Source organism: Ambystoma mexicanum, chromosome 8 (genome assembly GCF_040938575.1).
Source record: "Ambystoma mexicanum isolate Mex_15411 chromosome 8, UKY_AmexF1_1, whole genome shotgun sequence".
NCBI classification, from domain to species: Eukaryota; Metazoa; Chordata; class Amphibia; order Caudata; family Ambystomatidae; genus Ambystoma; species Ambystoma mexicanum.
The window spans coordinates 420700684-420720140 of record NC_090929.1 but is presented as its reverse complement, the minus strand read 5'-3'; the positions used below and the strand labels follow the sequence as shown (position 1 = coordinate 420720140).

The 19457-nt window shown below is 44.6% G+C and overlaps 1 protein-coding gene across 4 annotated transcripts in view; it reads right to left on the bottom strand.

Moving 5' to 3' along the window:
- Positions 1 to 19457, bottom strand: part of MTOR (mechanistic target of rapamycin kinase) — a 2476747-nt gene that overhangs the window by 2414155 nt on the left and 43135 nt on the right. For all 4 annotated transcript variants that reach the window (XM_069609933.1, XM_069609934.1, XM_069609936.1 and 1 more), the window contains 4 exons: positions 8095 to 8203; positions 7348 to 7580; positions 5373 to 5573; positions 2086 to 2220 (listed from right to left, as the gene is read on the bottom strand). In XM_069609933.1, the coding sequence (XP_069466034.1) occupies positions 2086 to 2220; positions 5373 to 5573; positions 7348 to 7580; positions 8095 to 8203 (678 nt within the window). The remainder of the gene's footprint in view (positions 1 to 2085; positions 2221 to 5372; positions 5574 to 7347; positions 7581 to 8094; positions 8204 to 19457) is intronic.

The window sequence follows — 19457 nt, the reverse complement described above, 5'->3', positions numbered from 1 at the left end:
GTTGAACCCGGAACGAGGGGTTGTTGGAGTAGAAAACAAAGACATCGATACAGCAAATACTTCACAAGTACGAGGCGCGCCGAGTTTCACGAAACAAACACGTTTGCGGAAAAACTGAACTGGGGCTTAACGGGCGCCCTGCATGCTACTTATAACATACGATGACGTCACCCTCGACCGGAGGCCTTCGAGTGACATCGACTCAACGCCATTGACGCAGGGCTCCCTCGGCCGGAAGATTTCCGAAGCAGCCTAAGCTGGACAGAACATGTCGAAGATGAGGAATACGTTGGAGGACACAATCCATTCGAAACCCCTTTACTGAGTGGTACAGGCCTGTTCCAAGAGTTGGAGTTTCTGTATTACCCAAGGTATGATTTTGTAAAGCCCCTTTGATACGATATGATAGTTTATTTATATAGCGCCTATACACAATGTGTTTCAAAGCGCTACACGACAAGTGAGGGAACATGGGAAAATACAAAACATTCTACAGGCCATGAACAAAAATGTGAAATTAACTATAATACTCGGCCTAGCGACATTTCAGATAGTGCAAGTGCTAAGACACAGATAGAAAGGAAATGGGAAACAGACAAGTGACTACCGTACAAGGCCGGAAGACATTTCTGGTAGACCCGGAGAATTACATAAGGTGAGGGAGAGGGGAGGGGAGGAGAAAGGGTGGGGGGAGAAGAACAAAACAAGCGACTATCGTACTAGGCCTGACAACATTTCAGATAGTGCTGGAGGGGTAGGGGGGAGTAACAAGTAAGGGGGGGGAGACAAACAATGTAAGTATCATACTAGGTCCAGGGACCATTCAGATAGAGTAAGTGCACAGAAAGAGTGAGAGGAGAGAGAGAAGGGAGAGGAGAGCAGAAGAGAACAACAAATAAAACAGTGAAAAGAGCAGAGAAGCAGAGGGGAAAGCGAAAACAGTTGCAGAGGTCAGTGAAACACATAATGTTGCAACTCCTGCAATGAATGGGGGGGGAATTGGAAGCAGGGATGAGGGAGAAGAGATCAGGGAAGGCATGCAGGGGGACAACAGGGGGAAAGAAAGGGGGGACACAGCAACATTACAGGGGACCAGAGGGGGGGGTGGTGGACACATAATAACAACATTACAGGTGACCAGAGGGAGACGGGGGGGCACATACCAACATCACAGGGGCCCAAAGGAGACTGGGGGCATATAGCAACATCACGGGGGACCAGAGGGAGAGGGTGGGGGACACATAGCAACATCACAGGGGACCAGAGGGGGAGGTTGGGGGGCACATAGCAACATCACAGGGGACCAGGGGGGACATAGCAACATCACGGGGGAGCAGGGGAGGGGGCGGGGGGCACATAGCAACATCAAGGGGTACCAGAGGGGGTCGGGGCACATAGCAACATCACGGGGGACGATAGGGGGCACATAGCAACATCACAGGGGACTAGAGGGTGGTGGAAGGGAACATAGCAACATCACGGGGGACGACAGGGGGGCACATAGCAACATCACGGGGGACCACAGTGGGGGTGGCAGGCATATAGCAAGATCACGGGGGACCACAGTGCGGGTGGGGGGCATATAGCAACATCACAGGGGACCACAGCGGGGTTGGGGGGCACACAGCAACATCACAGGGGACCAGAGGGGTGTGGGGGGCACATAGCAACATCACGGGCGACCAGAGTCGGTAGACTTTAGAAAAACGGTCCTAACAAGTACCAGGAAGACGCCACAGTGTTATATATCGGTCAAGTTGCTTTTCCTCTTTGACACGACTCTCTATTTTGCAGATTCCTTATTTTTCCCCCCACTCTCTCTTATTTCCCCTCCAACCTACTGTGTTCCCAGATGTTGATCTTTTTCTACGTGGAGGCGCATTGTACAAATCAAATGAATGAATTTATAAACATGCAGCACTACTTTCTACCCAAACCAGGGGTATCCACAAAAAGGCCTTGCTCGGTTTAAACACCCCTGAAAGCCAGGAGGGCACTACCCACTCGTAAATAATGCTCCTTGAATGGTTACAAGATGGTAATTCTAGGATTGCAAAAGAGCCTAGTATCAGACTAAAATCTCACCTCTCCCTCCATGCTGCTGATCCTGACAAGTTCATTAATGATGAGTAAGGCGCCATGTATACGATCATCACGGCTCACACCCTTCTCCTTGGAAAAGGATTCATCAAACCCTCTCTCTGCCTCTTCAAAGGTTTGCTGTGAAAAAAGCAGACATTCAAATTAAGTATTTAAAATACTAAATGTTAATTTAAAAATGTTGTTCTACCTCCCAGTTCCCTACTTACTTACAGAAGTAGCATTTGTGAAGGCATCATAAAGGAGGACACAGACAACAGATTCTAGATTCAAAATCAACTTTATTAACTTGATTGTCAGGATGGAGAACGGCCTAACTTGCCATATGCTAAGGTGGGATTTCCCTACCTAAATAAAACTATGGAATGTCTGAGTCAAAGAGTTCAACTTCGGAATCTGTCTGTGCCCAAAACCTATACTTGCCCTCACAACTATAACCATACAATGTGTAGGGATGTCAGCAACCTAAAGAAAACCAGTGTTGAACAGAAAGTCCTGAGCTTCTTCCATCTCGCAGCTTTCTACAGCTCCCTTCCCCAAGTATAAAACAGTTCAACAAAGTAAAGTCTCAAAGTTCCCTTTCTTTAAGTTAGAAAGCAATTAGTCTTTTCAGATTTCGGGGTCTCCTTCCCCAAGTTAGGACTCGGGGTTCCCTTCCCCATGCTCCAGGTGCCACACTTCAAAAGAAAACACAACATTTTCTTGTCTTCCACAGTTTAGTTAAATGTTGGCGAATACACAGTTTGGATGATTTTGTAGCTTTCACACATATATTGAAAATAATTCACTGTATATTAGGCTTCAATATCTTTTGGTCATCTGTTCTTTTCAGATCACCTTATAATTCAGCATACTGTGGTTGGCTTAGAATTATGTTCATTTTAGCACTTCAATGTATTATTTAAACCTCCTCTCCTCAGCTTTCATCTAGTTAGTAGTAACGTTTTAATTCAATTCAGTATTCAATAATGAAGTCTTTATCGTAGGGTTCTTTTTCCCTTCATTTTGTGATTCAATATTTGTTCGTTTCACTTTAACTAGATAGTTTCTCCGAAACAAGTATTTCAAGAAACGTTCAAGTTCACACGTGCGCTCCAGGTTTCTCCATTTACAGAGACTCACTGGTTGCTTTGAAAATAGATCCTGCAGCTCCGATCACACGACCTTCTCTCTTCACTGCAGTGGCTCCATTTCCTGCCCCTCAGACACTCCTGGGGTGGTACTCCACCAAAGGGGAATGAGCATGTTGATTGTAAAGAAAAGGGGCAGCCTCCCAGCACGGCTTCCTTCACCTTCTTCGTCTGCTCCAGGGAGTCCCCCACTCCCACGCCACGTTGGAGGGTCCTCTGCTTCCCGCACCAGCCTCCTGATCCTTCTTCTATTGTTCCCCTGCTCCACTGGGTTGGGCTCCGTTTATACACATGTAGTACTTTAACAGGCTGCAGGTGTGGATGATTGTTCCGCTTTGCCTGACAAGTGTCAATGGTGGAGAAATGAGGGGAACTGACTTATAATAGGCCATAAAGGTTGGGGCAGGGCTGTCATTAGGAAAATGTCTCGCCCCACGGTACCCCACTCCTAGTCCAAGGATCCTCCACCCAGGTGATCCTCCCTTGCTTCTCTGCCCCCATGTTCAGGATCCAACAGCGATGGCCTTTCCCTGGCCACTTGCATTGAGGATCCAAGGGGTCGAGGAGTGAGAATACCCTCAGATTTCTCACACATTGTCAAGGGTTGGTGATTCCTAGCATTCTGCATCTAAGCTAAGAGAGTGGACAATGCCTCAGACTTAAAGGTCCTAGCAGGCCTCATACCTATTTGATATTAAAATACGGGCAGTCCTGCTTTGTGCTGTCATTATCAGACCTAAACTGATGTCATTCTATGAAGCTACTGTTAGTGTGTGCCTCAATGTCCACAGAGGTACATCTTCAGAAAGGATGTTTCTTTTGTAGTTTCCAGACGAAGAACAATGGTTGGAAATGCTGCAACACCATAAACTGTACTTCACACTAGGCTCTGTCTTTGCCTTCACATTACAACCATATTGTTTATTCCTAGCTAGTTAGATTTTCACGTAAATGAGTAACAAACGCCCATTTAGTCTGGCCATTTCCATATCTTCTGCAAAACAATTACACTCTTGACGGCTTTCCTGTTAATTGGGATTATAATATAAACACACACAAATTTAAAAAGCAATACAGTGAACAATCTTTCTTAAAGGGATGTTCTGCTTGCAGTGTAAAACAACAAAACTCAGAAAATGTACCCGATATTGTTTCTAAAGCAACCAAAACTGTGCCACCGCCATCGGAAAACAACCATAACTCTGCCCCTATGTTTTCACTCAATTAAAACTAGGATGAATTCAAATGCGTCACTGTGCGAGTAAACTACTGCAAATTAAACACTTTAATCCATTAAACCTTGCATGATCCACTTTTGTGGAGAGTTGTTTATGGTTTGATCCTTTTGAACTTGTTTGCTCCAAGAAAACAATGATGCCAAAGTAAAACAACTTCAACAGAAAAAGTCATTAAAGACTATTGTTACAAAACCCCTTGCTTAATTGGATTGAAGTCTTTTAAAGTTTTGAAACTGAAAAATGTAAATAACGTAGATTGAAGTTAGGGTGTTGCATCATAGTTGAATGATATGAATGCACAGGGTACTTGAATCAGACAGGAATGGATCAAGGAACTAGCTAGTCACCTGATCTAGTTTGCTCTCATGTAAAACCCCCATACTGAAATAAGGGGATCATTCAGTAAACACATTGGGCTAAAGATGGCTCAGACCCACTACAAGAACAATACTTTGCATTACCTACCAGCTACGCTTTGCGGCCTGGTCTGAATCACAATTTTTGATTGGAGTTGAATGCTATGGATTCTTACCAAGGTGGAATTTAACTAAATAACTTGCCTTTGCCAAAAGATAATTTATGTCATTCATTCTGTACAAGCCCCAGGGAGCGCTACCCAAAGAGGAACCACCAACCCTAAGGAACCAACATGCAAACTCTTTGTAACCAATGTTGGGATTCTATAGAACAGCTACCGTTGAGAGTACAGAACCCCCATGCTACTCTACAGAAGTCCTACTATGTCCTACCAATCCATTCGTTCACAGCTGGCCATAAAAAGCCCCAACAAGCAGACGTAAAAAACAGAACCACAATAACTAACTGAGATTTACAGAACTTCCATCAGTCTGGGCACAAAGGAATAATCATTCCTCATCCATTCAAAGAGGAGAGCAACACTTACCCTGTACCATGGCAGCCTCTGCATTTCCTTTGGCTCACGCTGGGTAGTGAGGATCAAACAGGCTCTCAAAGCAGCCACAGCACCTTCACGAACTGCCTGCTTGGAGTCCCAGACAGCATAGAAAATATTATCGAAGAAGGGCTGTATCTGCTGGAAGAAGAATGTGGGGGCGCTGACTGCTAACTCCTTGAGTACCAGCACCTAAAGGAAGAGAAGTGAAAGTCTTGAAACAGCCTCATGACAAACCAACGCTATCACCCCACATGCTTAGAATGGTAAGTATAAAGGCAACCACCACAGACATACAAATAGCTACACACACCAACAGGATTAGATACTAGACAGCCAGCCCTCATAAACAAGTTTAACATACGCATTTTGCATTAATATAATCAGTGCTGAGCTCTCGAGCAGCAGCATGCTATATCTTTTCCTATCCCACACCATATTATTCTGCACTCCCTGCTACTACACCCTCCTCTGTGAGTCACTTAATCTCCTCAAAAATGTTAATGAACTAGGCACTGCCTTCTATATAACTCTGCACACTTTGGCTACAATTATTGATATTAACATTCCGCTCATTTGCTCAGGGAAAGAGCAGCCATGAATCTAAAAAACACCATGAAAGTCCCACCAGATGCCGCCTTTGCAGAGGATTCGGAGTTCAGCATTAAAATTCCCCATATTATTGTCAACCGGGTGAACAGGGAATGCGCATTTCATTCCATTAGTGAATAAGGGGTGGGGTTGTACTGCATAGACGACTTGTTCATAGAATCATCATTTCAGCTTCCCAGTCTTACTCTGTCCGGTCACCTAGCCAGATTTCTTGACTCAAATAGCAGCACATTATCCATGCAAATCAGTTTGAAAGCATGCTTTTTGCTTCAGAACATGGTCTGTCTTGCAGGGTAGCAGTTTTTTTATACAAAGCTTTATCAAACCAAGACAAACAGCTCTCAAGGAGGCAGACTACCACAAACTTGTGTTAGCCTTTATAGGGGTCAGCAGGGTAATATAGTTCGATATCATCATGGTTGGCGCATTGGGATATGTTAAGCAAACACCATGCTTTAAAGTTGATGCGTATACCCACAATTAATTGCCAAGTGACTCTGAACTGGAGGAGAACTTCCAGGGATGGCTGTTGAGTGGCACTGTGGCAGTGTGGCTTTGCTGAAATGGCTTATTCTACTCCCATAGAGGTAGAATGTTTGTTTTCATTTTTCTTTTATTGCACCCACCATAACACTAATGGAGTTTGTTTTGTATAAACAAAAAACTCAGAAAAAGGTGCGAGAAGAAGAAATGAGAGATGAGTCAGGTTGCTGCTCTCCCACCCACAAAATAGAAATTCAGAAAGTTGTGAAATGCTGTGAAAGGTCACTTCATTTGTAGTATGTGGATTTCAGGTTCCCCTGAAACACAAGCAGTCTGACAAATTTAATTCAAACTGGCTTTTTAAAAAATAAAATAAGTGAACAAAACATCCAGAAAGTGCATACAGTGGAAGCCACACTCCTCCCAGACAACAGGATTGGCTAAGGCCAGTTCAAAATGTATGTGCCTAATGATAGCAGTCCTAGGCAACTAACGAGGCACATACCATGTTAGAAAACGTTTCGCTTCCGCATACCATAGAAGGCAAGGATGCCACTTTTTAGGACATGTATACATATATGCGTTCTATGGGCATCTAAAGAGTTAACTCAGACACAGTTAAGAAGCTCAAGGGCTACTTTAGCTACTGAAGAATAGTTTTGTGAGTCTTATGGTAATTTTCAGTCAGTCAATCACGCGAACAAAAAAGGAATTTTCTAACCGTTCACCAAGTAAAGAAAGCAGATGACCCTGTTCTTAGTCCATTTACCAGCTGGCAAAAAGTGAACAATCTTCACCAAGGAAACCATTTAGTGCAAATGTATCCTTCCCACCCTCTCATCCTCAAAGAGAAAATGACTAGGTAACTCACTGCAGCATGTCGTCTCCCCTCATTTCTTTCAGGCCCGAGCCACTCGAGAGCTCGTTTCACCTCGAACTCCACATACTCTGCTGTAAATGTGTCTCCTGCCATGGCTAGGCGTCCCATGGCCTTCGATGCCATCTCCATTACAACAGGGTCACTGGAAGGCAGGAGATTTCGGAGGTAATTGGCAAACCTGCTAATCCGGGTGGCATTTCCACCTTCAACGCCTATTAAGCTTACTGTGGAAGAAGTAACGACAGGTAAGACTTTGGCCATATCAAGACTCCAACTCATAACATCCATATCAATTTGCGTCACCCTCCAACATGGCAACAAAACATGTTTGGACCTAGCGCCACGATAACTGCATCCAGATCCACAACACCATCCCCCTGTGCTCTTACAAGTGCATCCAGCACCAGATCACCTACACCAGAGCATAGAAATACAAAGACACGCTAGCCCAATATGAATACCAACACCCCATGAATTCTTCCAGATACATTAACACCATTTGTCATCCTTACACCTCTAAGAAATATCTACAACCCAGAAGATATAGTTCTTACATCACCCAAGACTTTCACCCACAAAGATAGTTGTAGCACCCTGACATCTACATTGAACAGCCATGACTGCAATGTCCAACACATCTTCATCACAAACCAGAGCATAGACGTTTTACTGAACACATGCCCTACTTCATAAACATCAGCACACTGCTCACACTTAGCAGGTCGCTTGCGCACATACCAATTGCAAGAATGCCCCCTTTCCGCTCGCTCACGTCGGAACTGGAGACCAGCTCAAAAATATGGTGGTTGAGCTCATCATAAAACTGAGTGGCTTCCTCTTGAGTCACCTGCAAATAGGCAAGAAAGAGATGCAAAAGACAGGATCATCATTACATATTTCTATATGCAAAACATGCACTCAGAGCAAGTAAGGCACAGGAAATGTCATCAGGTTTAACAAAGATCTACACATGGTTATCCAAATACTTTAAATATATATATATTTCAGTATCGTTACAAAATTGCAAGCAAAGAGAAAATAACAATTTACATAATTAGAAATGAACACCCACACATAAAGTTAAAACCTTATCATGCTGTGTTTTCCCTTATATACATCCAAAACAGAAGGGAGGGGCTCAAACAGCTCCCATTCAATCAACCGCTACAAACCGCTTACGTTAGAACAAAATCAATACTTGGACATAGAATACATTGACAGGGGCTAACCACCTGGTCGAAACAGAAGCTTTTTTGCCAGTGTCTGCCAAATTCTATGATGGTGGCCAGCATTTTTACTGTTAAAAGAGACTTTCAGAATCGCCACTTGTGTGGGGTTCTGAGAGGCTAACCTAGTACGGGCTTGTCACACTTGGTCTAACCAAATTCTCTGTGGGTTGTGTAGGCAGACAGGAAGGATTAGATTTAGGAAATCAGTGGTTTGGTGTGTAGGTAGGTACACACAGAGACTGACACTGATTACAGGTCCACAAAGATTTATACAAATATGCCATTTATTGGGCCAAACACATACAAGTAAAAATCAAGTATACTCTAAGTTACACATCCTAGCTATATTTATATATTACTAGCAAAAAGTGCCCATTCTTCATACGGGTTCTGTAGACAGACATGATAACACTCATCAATTGTTGAAAATGAATGATCCTCTAGGTCACTGTTGTGTGTCACTTATGAAAATCAATGATTCTGTAGTTCCCTGTTCCGAGTCGGTTATCATTTTATCTGCTTTGCACTCTGAAGTTAACCGCACTGAGAATGGGCACGTGTGGCTAGTATACATACCCTGTAGCAGACGTGGAGGGGAGAGTTGGTGTGCTGCAGCATAATGAGACCATCTGTGCTCTCTCCCCACCTATTGCCACACCCTGCATTGTGGTGCATATATTTCAGAAACGGGGCATCCTAGGGTCTTGAAGCATGTTTATCAACCTTTGAGTTGTGTTCCTGGCATCGAGACGTTTGAAATGAGCTTTGTTCGGTCCTTCTACAACCACATTGATATTTTGCCAATTTGCAATGCAAATATCTTGGAAATGGTGTTTCCTAGGTCCTTGAAACATGGTTTTCTTGGTCCCTTTGGGACCTCTTCCTCACATCAAGAAGCTTCAAATTAGCTTTGTCCGGTCCTTCTACGGCCACAATGTTTTGCCGATTTCACGCAACCGTCTCATGTGTGAAGGGGCTGAAATCCTGGGAAACGGGTGGAGTATCCACATGTCATGAAGCCAGTAATGTCCAGAGGGTCCCAATGGGTAACTATTGAAGATTTGGTGCAGATTGGTGGAACGGTGTGGAATTGCATGAGGAACAACATAACATTGCAGTTCAAATATTTCGCAAATGGTGCATTTTAGGCCCTATAAAAACTTGGAGGAGCTTCGAGTTTAGTTGCTGGCATCTAGAAGCTTAAAATGAGCTTTGCCCGGTCCGTCTACGATTGTGTACGTTGCAAATTTGTCAAAAACGGTGTGTCCCAGGGCCCTGAAACTTGGTTTTTGAGGCCTTCAAGTTTTGCTCCTCGCATTGAAACATTTAAAATAATGCCCACCTTGATGTTTTGCCGCTTGCAGGCAACCGCCTCATGTGTGCAGGGGAAATCCAGGATCGTGGTGGGGCATCAACATGTGATGTAGCCAGTGACGTCCGGAGGGTCCTCGCAGGTAACTATGCACAATTTGGTGCAGATTGGTGGAACTGTGTGGAATTGTATAAGGAACAAACGTATCTACATGATTACTGTGCATCTGTAAATTGCGAATCCGAAAAGATCGAATTGCAAAATCCTGTTGCGCAGTGATCACGTAGATCACCATCCGCCATCCCACCAATTAGTCACTTTGATAGTTTGAGGGGAGCTGGAGAGGGGCATTTCAGTCCAATCGTTTTTTTGCAGGGAAAGCTTCATTATGACTGACATTTTAAATGAGTTACGGAATAAACTTCGGGAAAATAATATTAGAAGAGGGGCTTATAACAATAACAAGGTCAGGCAGCACCCGAATTCATTGTAGCAATTCAGGTCTATATATGGGAATTGTATCTTTAGCCCACCACCTTTTAGCCCATTCCCATGCACCCAATAGAAATTGTACAGTGGGAGGAAAGGGGTAGGTGGGTAATTTGTTGCCTTCAAATCATAACAGACTTGCAATGTGACATTGCATAATAAGAATTTTCGAAGTCTGCTCATTCATCCTCCCCATTGTAGTGCATATGTTTGTAATCTGGTAGAGACAGCCCCCCTTGCTCCTTATTTTCGATGGATTGAGTGACAGGGACACCATCATTTTCCCATTTTCGTGCACAAGTCTAAAGATGTGCTGGCACAGCAGTCTAAAAATGACAGAATCAAGTAGGGTATATTCACAAATTAGTACAATAGTCCCAGGAATATAATCTCTCCTGTAATGGCTAGGTGGCCTATCTGGCAAAGCGGCAAACACAGACGGAAGTCTATTGAGTTAGATATGGACTCCAGTCAGTGACCTGCCAACCCAACATTCTTCCAGATCAGCCTGTACCAGCAGCCAGAATATTTAAAAGAATCAATCTCCTGCACTGATGGCAGTCCTGCTAGGTCTACAGCTTTACACCAGACAAGGGATATCCCAATCAATTTCAACTACTGCCCCCTTGTGAAATCAATTAATAATCATGATTTGCCATGGGTGATTTCAGAAGGTGCAGCGATCAGATCGTAAAAAGGTATCAAGTCCCCAAAGCGCCATCACTGTATACGCGCACTCACCACCCAAAACAGCTATTCACCCCCCACTTGCTGTGGCCTCTTCAAAACGGAAACACCCAAATAACCAACCAGAAATGTCAAAACTGCACAAACATTTATCCCCAAAATGGTAATATGCCCTAATTTTACCTCTCCCCCAAAATAGTCATTACATGAAGTAATCGCCACATTGCAAACGGTGGCGAACAAAACAGTAAACAACCCGAAAGGGTAGGCACTATGTTGCTAATGCACAAGCAAGCAAGGTACAATCCAGATGTGTTGCATCCCATCAACATTTTTCACCTATCTTCATGAGAAATAAAGGGGGAAGAGCCAATTGGTTTCACCTCCTAACATTCTGCACCTGCGCCACCACCTTTGCCCATCATGTATTCATGTATTCCTCATCTGTATTCATGTATTCCTCATCTGCATGCTAGGCACCGCGCTCTCACCCTCCTCAAAAGCATGCAGAATTCGCACGGACTAGAGCTAACCAGCCACATTTACGCCAGCAGCCAGAACCCTGACACCACGAACTACCTGCCCAGCCCCACCCAACATACATCGCATACAGCCACGCACACACCCTCAATTCACTCCAGACAACACAGACTTAGGACACGCATCCACCCGTAGAATGTTGCTACTGTACCTATTCCCGTAGCACCCAGAAACTCCCGACTAGGATCACGGACCCCCTACAGAACATACGGCAAACACCACTGCACCACAGTCAGTAAACACACTATCACTAAAGCACATCACCAAATACCTGCCTACAACACCACGAAACAACACACCTCACCATCTAAAAAAAGACACCCCCATCCCACTGTAAATCACAACCAGCCTCTGCCCTACAAATGCGCCCTACTTAATGTCTGCTCGCTCAATGCCCATGCCCTAGAAGTGAATGATCTAATCACTAGCCAAGACCTAGACATAATAGCCATCACGGAAACATGGCTTCACAAAGCCTCCGGACCGGCCATCACGCTAACACTTCCTGAAGGCTACTCTAGCCTTAGACAGGATAGGCCTGACAAAACGGGAGGGGGCGTAGCGCTAATCTTCAAAGAAGACATCTCTTTAAGGCTGATACCCCACCAAAGAGAAGAAAATGTAGACATCCTATCAGCTAAACTAGCTCTCTCTCAAAAAAACACCATAAATATCCACGTTATCTACCGTCCACCAGGAGCCACTATGGTCTTCCAGTGTCAGGTCACCCACCTCCTAGGTAAAAATATCAAAAAATCCACTAAGACACTAGGCCTAGGTGACCTCAATTTAGGCTTCAACGACTCAAATGACAAAACAGCGTCCTCCCTCACTAAAGACCTAATCGACCTGGGCTTCACACAGAAAGTCACTTCTCCCACTCACTCGAAAGGTCGTATCCTCGACTGGATCATAGACCATAATTGTGATACAGCCCTTGTATCTAATATCTGCCTCCCATGGCCAGATCACAACTTCCTACATTTCACCATCCCCTCCACACCATGCGCCAAATCTATTATACCAGCACCTGCTACCTTAGCTAGAAGCGCAAAAAAACTCACTGCTGAGAACGTTAGTGCTTGTCTTAACCTTCCATGCCTAGCACCGCCTTTCTCACTAGACCCCAACATCTCAGCAGAGTTATTCAAGAATACAATATCTAGGTGTTGCCCCACTGCATTTTAGCTAAGTGTATTACTCTGAATCTAGGTGTCGCCCTACAGACCTACCCCCTACCCAGGTCAAATTAGCTACCTGCTTGCCCCAGCCTGTGTTGCTCATCCAACGAGTTCCACAACTCAGGCCACCAGCACTGTGTAACCTTGTAGTCAGACCGTGATCACTTGGCTGTCTCTTATCATGTTCCCCTTCTGTATCACGTTGTACCACATACCTTACAGCGGTAACAACTATATAGCCTTCAAGGACGGCCTCGCCAAACTTGGATGTCCAAGACACTACCCCATCCCCTGCCCCACACCCTTCCTACCATCCTGGACCACCTTCCCATCCACCTACCACTCACCTTCTACACCCCCCATAAACACCAACCTCCCAACCAATGCTGACAATACCCTTAGCTACACTAGACCCAGTGTTCTAGACAGCGCCTCACCCAATACTATCTCTAACCTCACCAAACCTAACGCGAAACCCTCCGCCCCAGCCAAGCCTCCAGGACCTACCCCCACTATCACACCTAACCTCACAGCCCATAACAACAGACTAGACACCAGACTCCCGATTACAACTAGCAGGCCCACTACCAAATCAAACACCAAAACCAACAAGAAGCACATGCCACCTAATAAGCCCAAACCACTCCCACTAAAAGGAGCCTTACTCAAAGTCGGATCCATTTCTGCCCACCCCACAGAAATCGCCGACATTATTCTAACTAATGATCTTGACTTCCTAGCCTTAACTGAAACCTGGCTTCATGAAGCGTCCGGACTTTACTTATCGCTAGCCATCCCTGACAAATATTCTACCTTCAGAGTTGATAGACCGAACGCCAGGGGAGGAGGCGTAGCAATCATCTCCAAATCTTCCTTAGATTTTAGATCAGTATCCTCAGTGTCACTCAAATCCTGTGAGCTACTCACAGTCAAGTTGCAAACTTCCCCCACAAACACAATCACCTTTCACCTCGTATATAGACCCCAGGGCCCCCTGGGGTCTTTGAAGAAGACATCACCTCTCTCATTGCTGAAAACACCAAGCCATCAGCACAAATCATCATCCTTGGAGACTTTAACCTTGGCGACCATGACCGCAATGATGCCCCTGCTGCATCCTTAGCCAATGCCCTAACAGAACATGGCTTTGCACAACTTAATGCCCTCCCCACCCACCAGAAAGGTAGAATTATCGACTGGGTAGTGACTTACGTTTGCAACACAATCTGTAAGGATCCCCAACCTCTTGCATGGATGGATCACTACCTCATCCCTCTTGAAGTTAACATCAATCATGTAGCACCTAAAAAGTGCCCCATGGCACCAGCCTGTCCAACCAGAAACAAACGCAACATTACTGCCGAGGCCCTACTACCCTTGGTCCTTCCAACCCTCAACGCACTTCCAGCCAACGCTGATCTAAACCTAATGATTGACACCTTCAATGACTCCATTGCCAATGCGATGGATTCCATTGCCCCTCTGAAACTGCGCAAAGATAAACCAAGAGCGCATCTGAACTCGTGGTACACCCCCGAACTCAAGCTACCCAGAAAAAAGAAGGCTAAAGCACAACTTTTATGGAAAATCAACCCCTCTGCAGAAAACAAATCAAATCTTACGAATATATCTACTTTATATAAAAGTGAGATAATTCGCACCAAAAAAGATGCATACAACGTCAGGATTGATCAGGTAGGGTCCTGCACCAAAGAATTATTTTAAATCCTAAAAGAACTAGAAAATCCCAACCCACCTATAGACACTTGCTTGAAAGACAAACCGTGGTGCACTAGCATCCAAAACGCCCTTAACAACAAAATCATAGGATTCCAAATTAAAATTGAGGACAAACGGCAACAACTCTCCACCAAGTCTACCAACCCTAGCTCACCAACACCCATCGATACCAAATCGGTCTTCATGTTCAAGAAAGTAACTATGATAGAAGTTCAAAAAATCATCACCTCCTTAAAACCGTCGAACTGCAAAGGGGACAGCTGTCCCGCCCAGATCATAAAAGACTCAGCTAGAGATCTATCCCCCTTCATCACTAAACTTATTAACCTATCATTCATCAATAACTCAGTCCCCAGCAACCTTAAACATTCATGGGTTTTCCCACTTTTAAAAAATCAATCACTAGACCCAGCCATACCGACCAATTACAGACCCATCACAACAGTCCCATTCCTATTAAAAATCCTGGACAGAGTCGCCTACCTCCAAATTCAGTAATATCTGGAATCCAACCAATTGCTAGGAATACGTCAATCTGGCTTTAGACCTCAACATGGAACAGAAAATGCCCTCGTTGACCTCAAAAATCAAATTGATGAAATCAAAGACAAAGGTAGTACTGCTATCCTACTCCTCTTAGACCCTTCAGCGGCCTTCGACCTGGTCGATCACAAAATCCTCTGCAGCGACCTAGCCACCGCAGCTCACTTCTCCTCCTCTGCCGTCACTTGGACACAATCCTTTTTGGCGAACAGAACCATGCGGGTCTTCTCTACAACAGCTGCAGCAGACCCCATCCCTATCACATGTGGGGTCCCACAAGGCTCCTGTGTCTCCCCTACTTTGTATAACATATTTACAAAGCCACTATTTGACCAACTGGACCGTCTGGGTGTCACCTACACAAATTATGCAGATGACACCAAGATACTCCTCACCATCACAGGCAATTACCATGCGGACGTCACTCGGATTAATGAAATCTTCTCCATCATTCAGGCATGGATGGCCTCTCACGGCCTTTGCCTGAATGATGAGAAGACAGAGCTCCTCCTTGTCGGCTCTCCCAGTAACATGTCCGAACTTAATCCCAACTACAACATCACTATTGATGGTCACACCATCCCCATCGCCAAAAGCGTGAAAACCCTAGGTTTTTACCTTGATGCCAACTTTAACCGCTCCAAATAAACCAACATGATCACCTCAGCCTCCGCCTACACAGGCAAACTAATTACGGCCAGTAAACCCTTCCTATCATCAAATAACTGTCTCACTCTTGCTAGAGCCCTCATACAGTCCAAATTGGACTATTGCAATAGCCTGTACCTAGGTGCTAACCAATCTATAATCAACAAATTAACGGTACTTCAAAACAACGCACTACGAGCTGCACTTAACATCCCGAGGCGAAAGCACATATCCACCATTAGGAAATCATGCAAATGGCTCTCCATACGACAAAAAATTGATCTGAAAACCATCTGCCTCACATACAAGGCATTAAACCACCTAGCCCCACCATACCTCACCAATAAATTCACCCTGAAACCCGCCACCAGAACCACCAGTTCCTCCAACACCTTATGCTTGACAGTGCCTAGATTCTCCTTAAAAAGAGCTGGAGGTGCCAGTTTCACAGTACTTGCCTCCCAACTTTGGAACATTTTACCACTGAACATTAAAACTATTGAGTCCTTCCAGATCTTCAGGAAACAGGTTATTGTCTGGCTCCTGAACAAAGAGTGACACATACCTCCCTAGATATGTGTTTACACCTCCCTATGGACTATGTTTGTAAACTCTGTAAATTGTAAACTTTGTAAATTGCTGTATTTTGAAATTGTATGTAACTCACTATGTAACCGTCTTCTTTAAGCGCCCTTCTACCTCTGGGTTTGGAGCGCTATACAAATAAATAAAACAAACAAACACTCACCAATGCTATCAACAAAGTCGCTCCATTAGAAAGTAAAAAAAGAGAAAAATCCTTCCACTCAAACTCCTGGTTCACCGAAGAGCTCCAAAACATGCACAACTCTAAACGCCAGGCGCTTAAAAAGTGGCAGACCAACCCTTGTGACATCATCAAAGCGAACTTCATTCCATTTCCAAAAAATACAAAGACTCCATATTCAATGATAAGTCGGATGCCTACAACAACCGGATCGCCTCTGCTAACTCCCAAATGAAATAACTCTTTACTATCTTTAAAGAACTAACAGTACCTCCCATATGCACGGACGAGATCGTTAAAGATGGGGCCTGGTGCAACAGCATACAATCCGCTATGCTAAAATAAATATATCTCCTCCAACACTAAATTTCAGACCACTACAAAGCTTTGCCTAAACAGATGATCAGAAGCAGAACCGGCCCACACCCATAAAGAGCAACCTTCCTAAATTCTCATTTACTGAAATCACTCAAGTAGATGTAATAGACATCCTCAAGCATCTCAAACCCTCACAATGCAAGGGCGACAAATGCCCTCCTAAAATCATCAAAGAATGCGCTGAGCAACTCGCGCCTCTCCTTACCGCCTTCATCAATGCCTCATTTAAAACAGGCATAGTCCCAGACAGCCTTAAAGAGGCCAGGGTGTGCCCCCTCCTAAAAAAGCCAACCCTAGACCCCTCTCAACCTAACAACTATCTACCGTCCCGGTTCTCCTCAAAATACTTGAGAAGGCCGCTCACAGACAAATCCAACTGTACCTCGAAACTAACTCGATCTTAGGAAAGCGACAGTCGGGGTTCCGCAAAGGACACGGAACTGAAACGCCCCTGTTAGATTTAAAAAAACAAAGCATTAATATCCTAGACAAGGGCAGGCCTACCCTTCTCCTGCTCCTTGACCTCTCAGCAGCATTTGATCTGGTTGATCACAACACCCTCACCAAGCATCTCACGCATGCTGCGCACTTCTCTAATCACACAACAACATGGGTCACTTCCTTCTTAGAAGGCAGAGCTATGAAAGTGTTCTCCAACATAGCCAACGCAGAACCCACCATCATCCACTATGGTGTCCCCCAGGGCTCCTGTACAGCCCCTACTCTGTACAATCTATTTACAAAGCCTCTCTTTGATAAACTGGATGCACTTGGGATCACATACACAAATTATGCTGATGATACCCAGGTGCTCTTTCCCCTCACAGGGATTTATCACCAAGACCCTACAACCCTTCAGCAATTCTACTCTACTATCCAAGCCTGGATGGCCACGAATGGGCTTTGCCTTAATGGGGACAAAACGGAAATTCTCATTCTTGGTCAAAAGGCTACCTTAGCCAAACTAGGTGATACATATCTCAACTTCCGTATCGACAGCTGTGACATCCCAGTTCTCTCCTTGGTCGAAATGCTCGGAGTCCACATAGATGCTACACTATCCATGGACAAACAAGTTAGCGCCATAGTCTCGGCCTCCGCATTGAGCACTAAACTGATCAATGCTATAAAGCCTTTTCTAAACAAGGACAACTGCCTCTCTATTGCCAGAGCCACCATAGGAGCCAAATTGGACTACTGCAATGCCCTCCTAGCTGGCACATCTAAAGAAAAACTAGCTAGACTCCAAACCACCCAGAACAACGCTCTCAGAGCAGCTCTTAGTATACCCAAAAGAGAACACATTACACAAGCAAGAAAATCAGCCCGCTGGCTCCCACTCAAAGACTGTATCAATTTCAAAATTCTCTCCACCACCCACAAATGCATCAATCTTTCTGCACTCTCATACCTATCGGACACACTATTCAGAACACTATCAACAAGGCCCATCAGACGTGGGTACACCAACCAACTTACAGTGCCCCGAATTAACAGGGCTAAAGCAGGAGGAATAGGCTTCCCACATCTTGCTCCCAAGCTATGGAATGCACTCCCTACCGACCTCAAAACTGAAACATCTCTCCATGCCTTCCGAAAAAACCTAAAAACTGCCCTCTTCAACTAAGTATCCACTCCTGCTCAACCACCTTCTGCATCACCACATCCCACAACTTGGATGGCGATGCCAGTATGCTAATTCTTATGGTATGTTTTTGTATGTAACTAGGCTATGTCTCTCCACGGTAACAAGCGCATCATCTCCACTGCGCCTACTGCATGTTGTATGTAACTAAGATTTGAATAACAACTGTAACCAGCGCCACAATGCTTACGGGCTGCTGTGCGCTTAATAAATGTGAATAAATAAATAAATAATGTCAGTCACCATCATTCCAGTGCATGTTCGTCAACTGTCACTGTATTTTTCTGCATTTGGGTCATGTCACTGCTCTCCACCAGAGACACACAAGGCTGCCTGATCTGCAGAAGTCGGTTCCGATTGTACACCAAACTTAAACAGCATTTTAGGATATTGTCGGTCTGTTTTTGGCAAGTGCATTCTGCTCTGATCAATTCATCCTGTACTGTGCGCTCACGGTGGTATACATAGTTTGTGCGTTCACTAGGGTACAACTCATGTAGCATCCTTACCTTTCTGGGGGCATTATATTAATCATGTGCAACAGCCAAGTTTGAAATGCATATTGATAAGTTTGAGCGCCTCGATGGTTCAGAAGGTAGCTCAGTGTGTGAAGTACTCCTTGCAGAGATTTGTCTTTATAAGCAAGATTAAAATACCAAAGTCCAGCAAGGCCGACTCAGCCTTTCCTATGTGTGAAGTTAAGAAACTTGCATGTATATGTCCTTGTTTTGTAGTACAATATGCGTTTGTGTTACCAATGTGCCTGCATTAGAAAGCAGTTGCTATAACAACTAACAAAGCATCAGTATTGTGAAGATCTTGGGGACTGTGGGGTAGTAAAACCTAGCCAGCCAACCCCAATGATGTGAGTCATTTATAACGTGCCTGTACACAAGTGTTTCTAGGCGCGACAAGACAATGGAGGGAAGAAAGAGGGAGGACA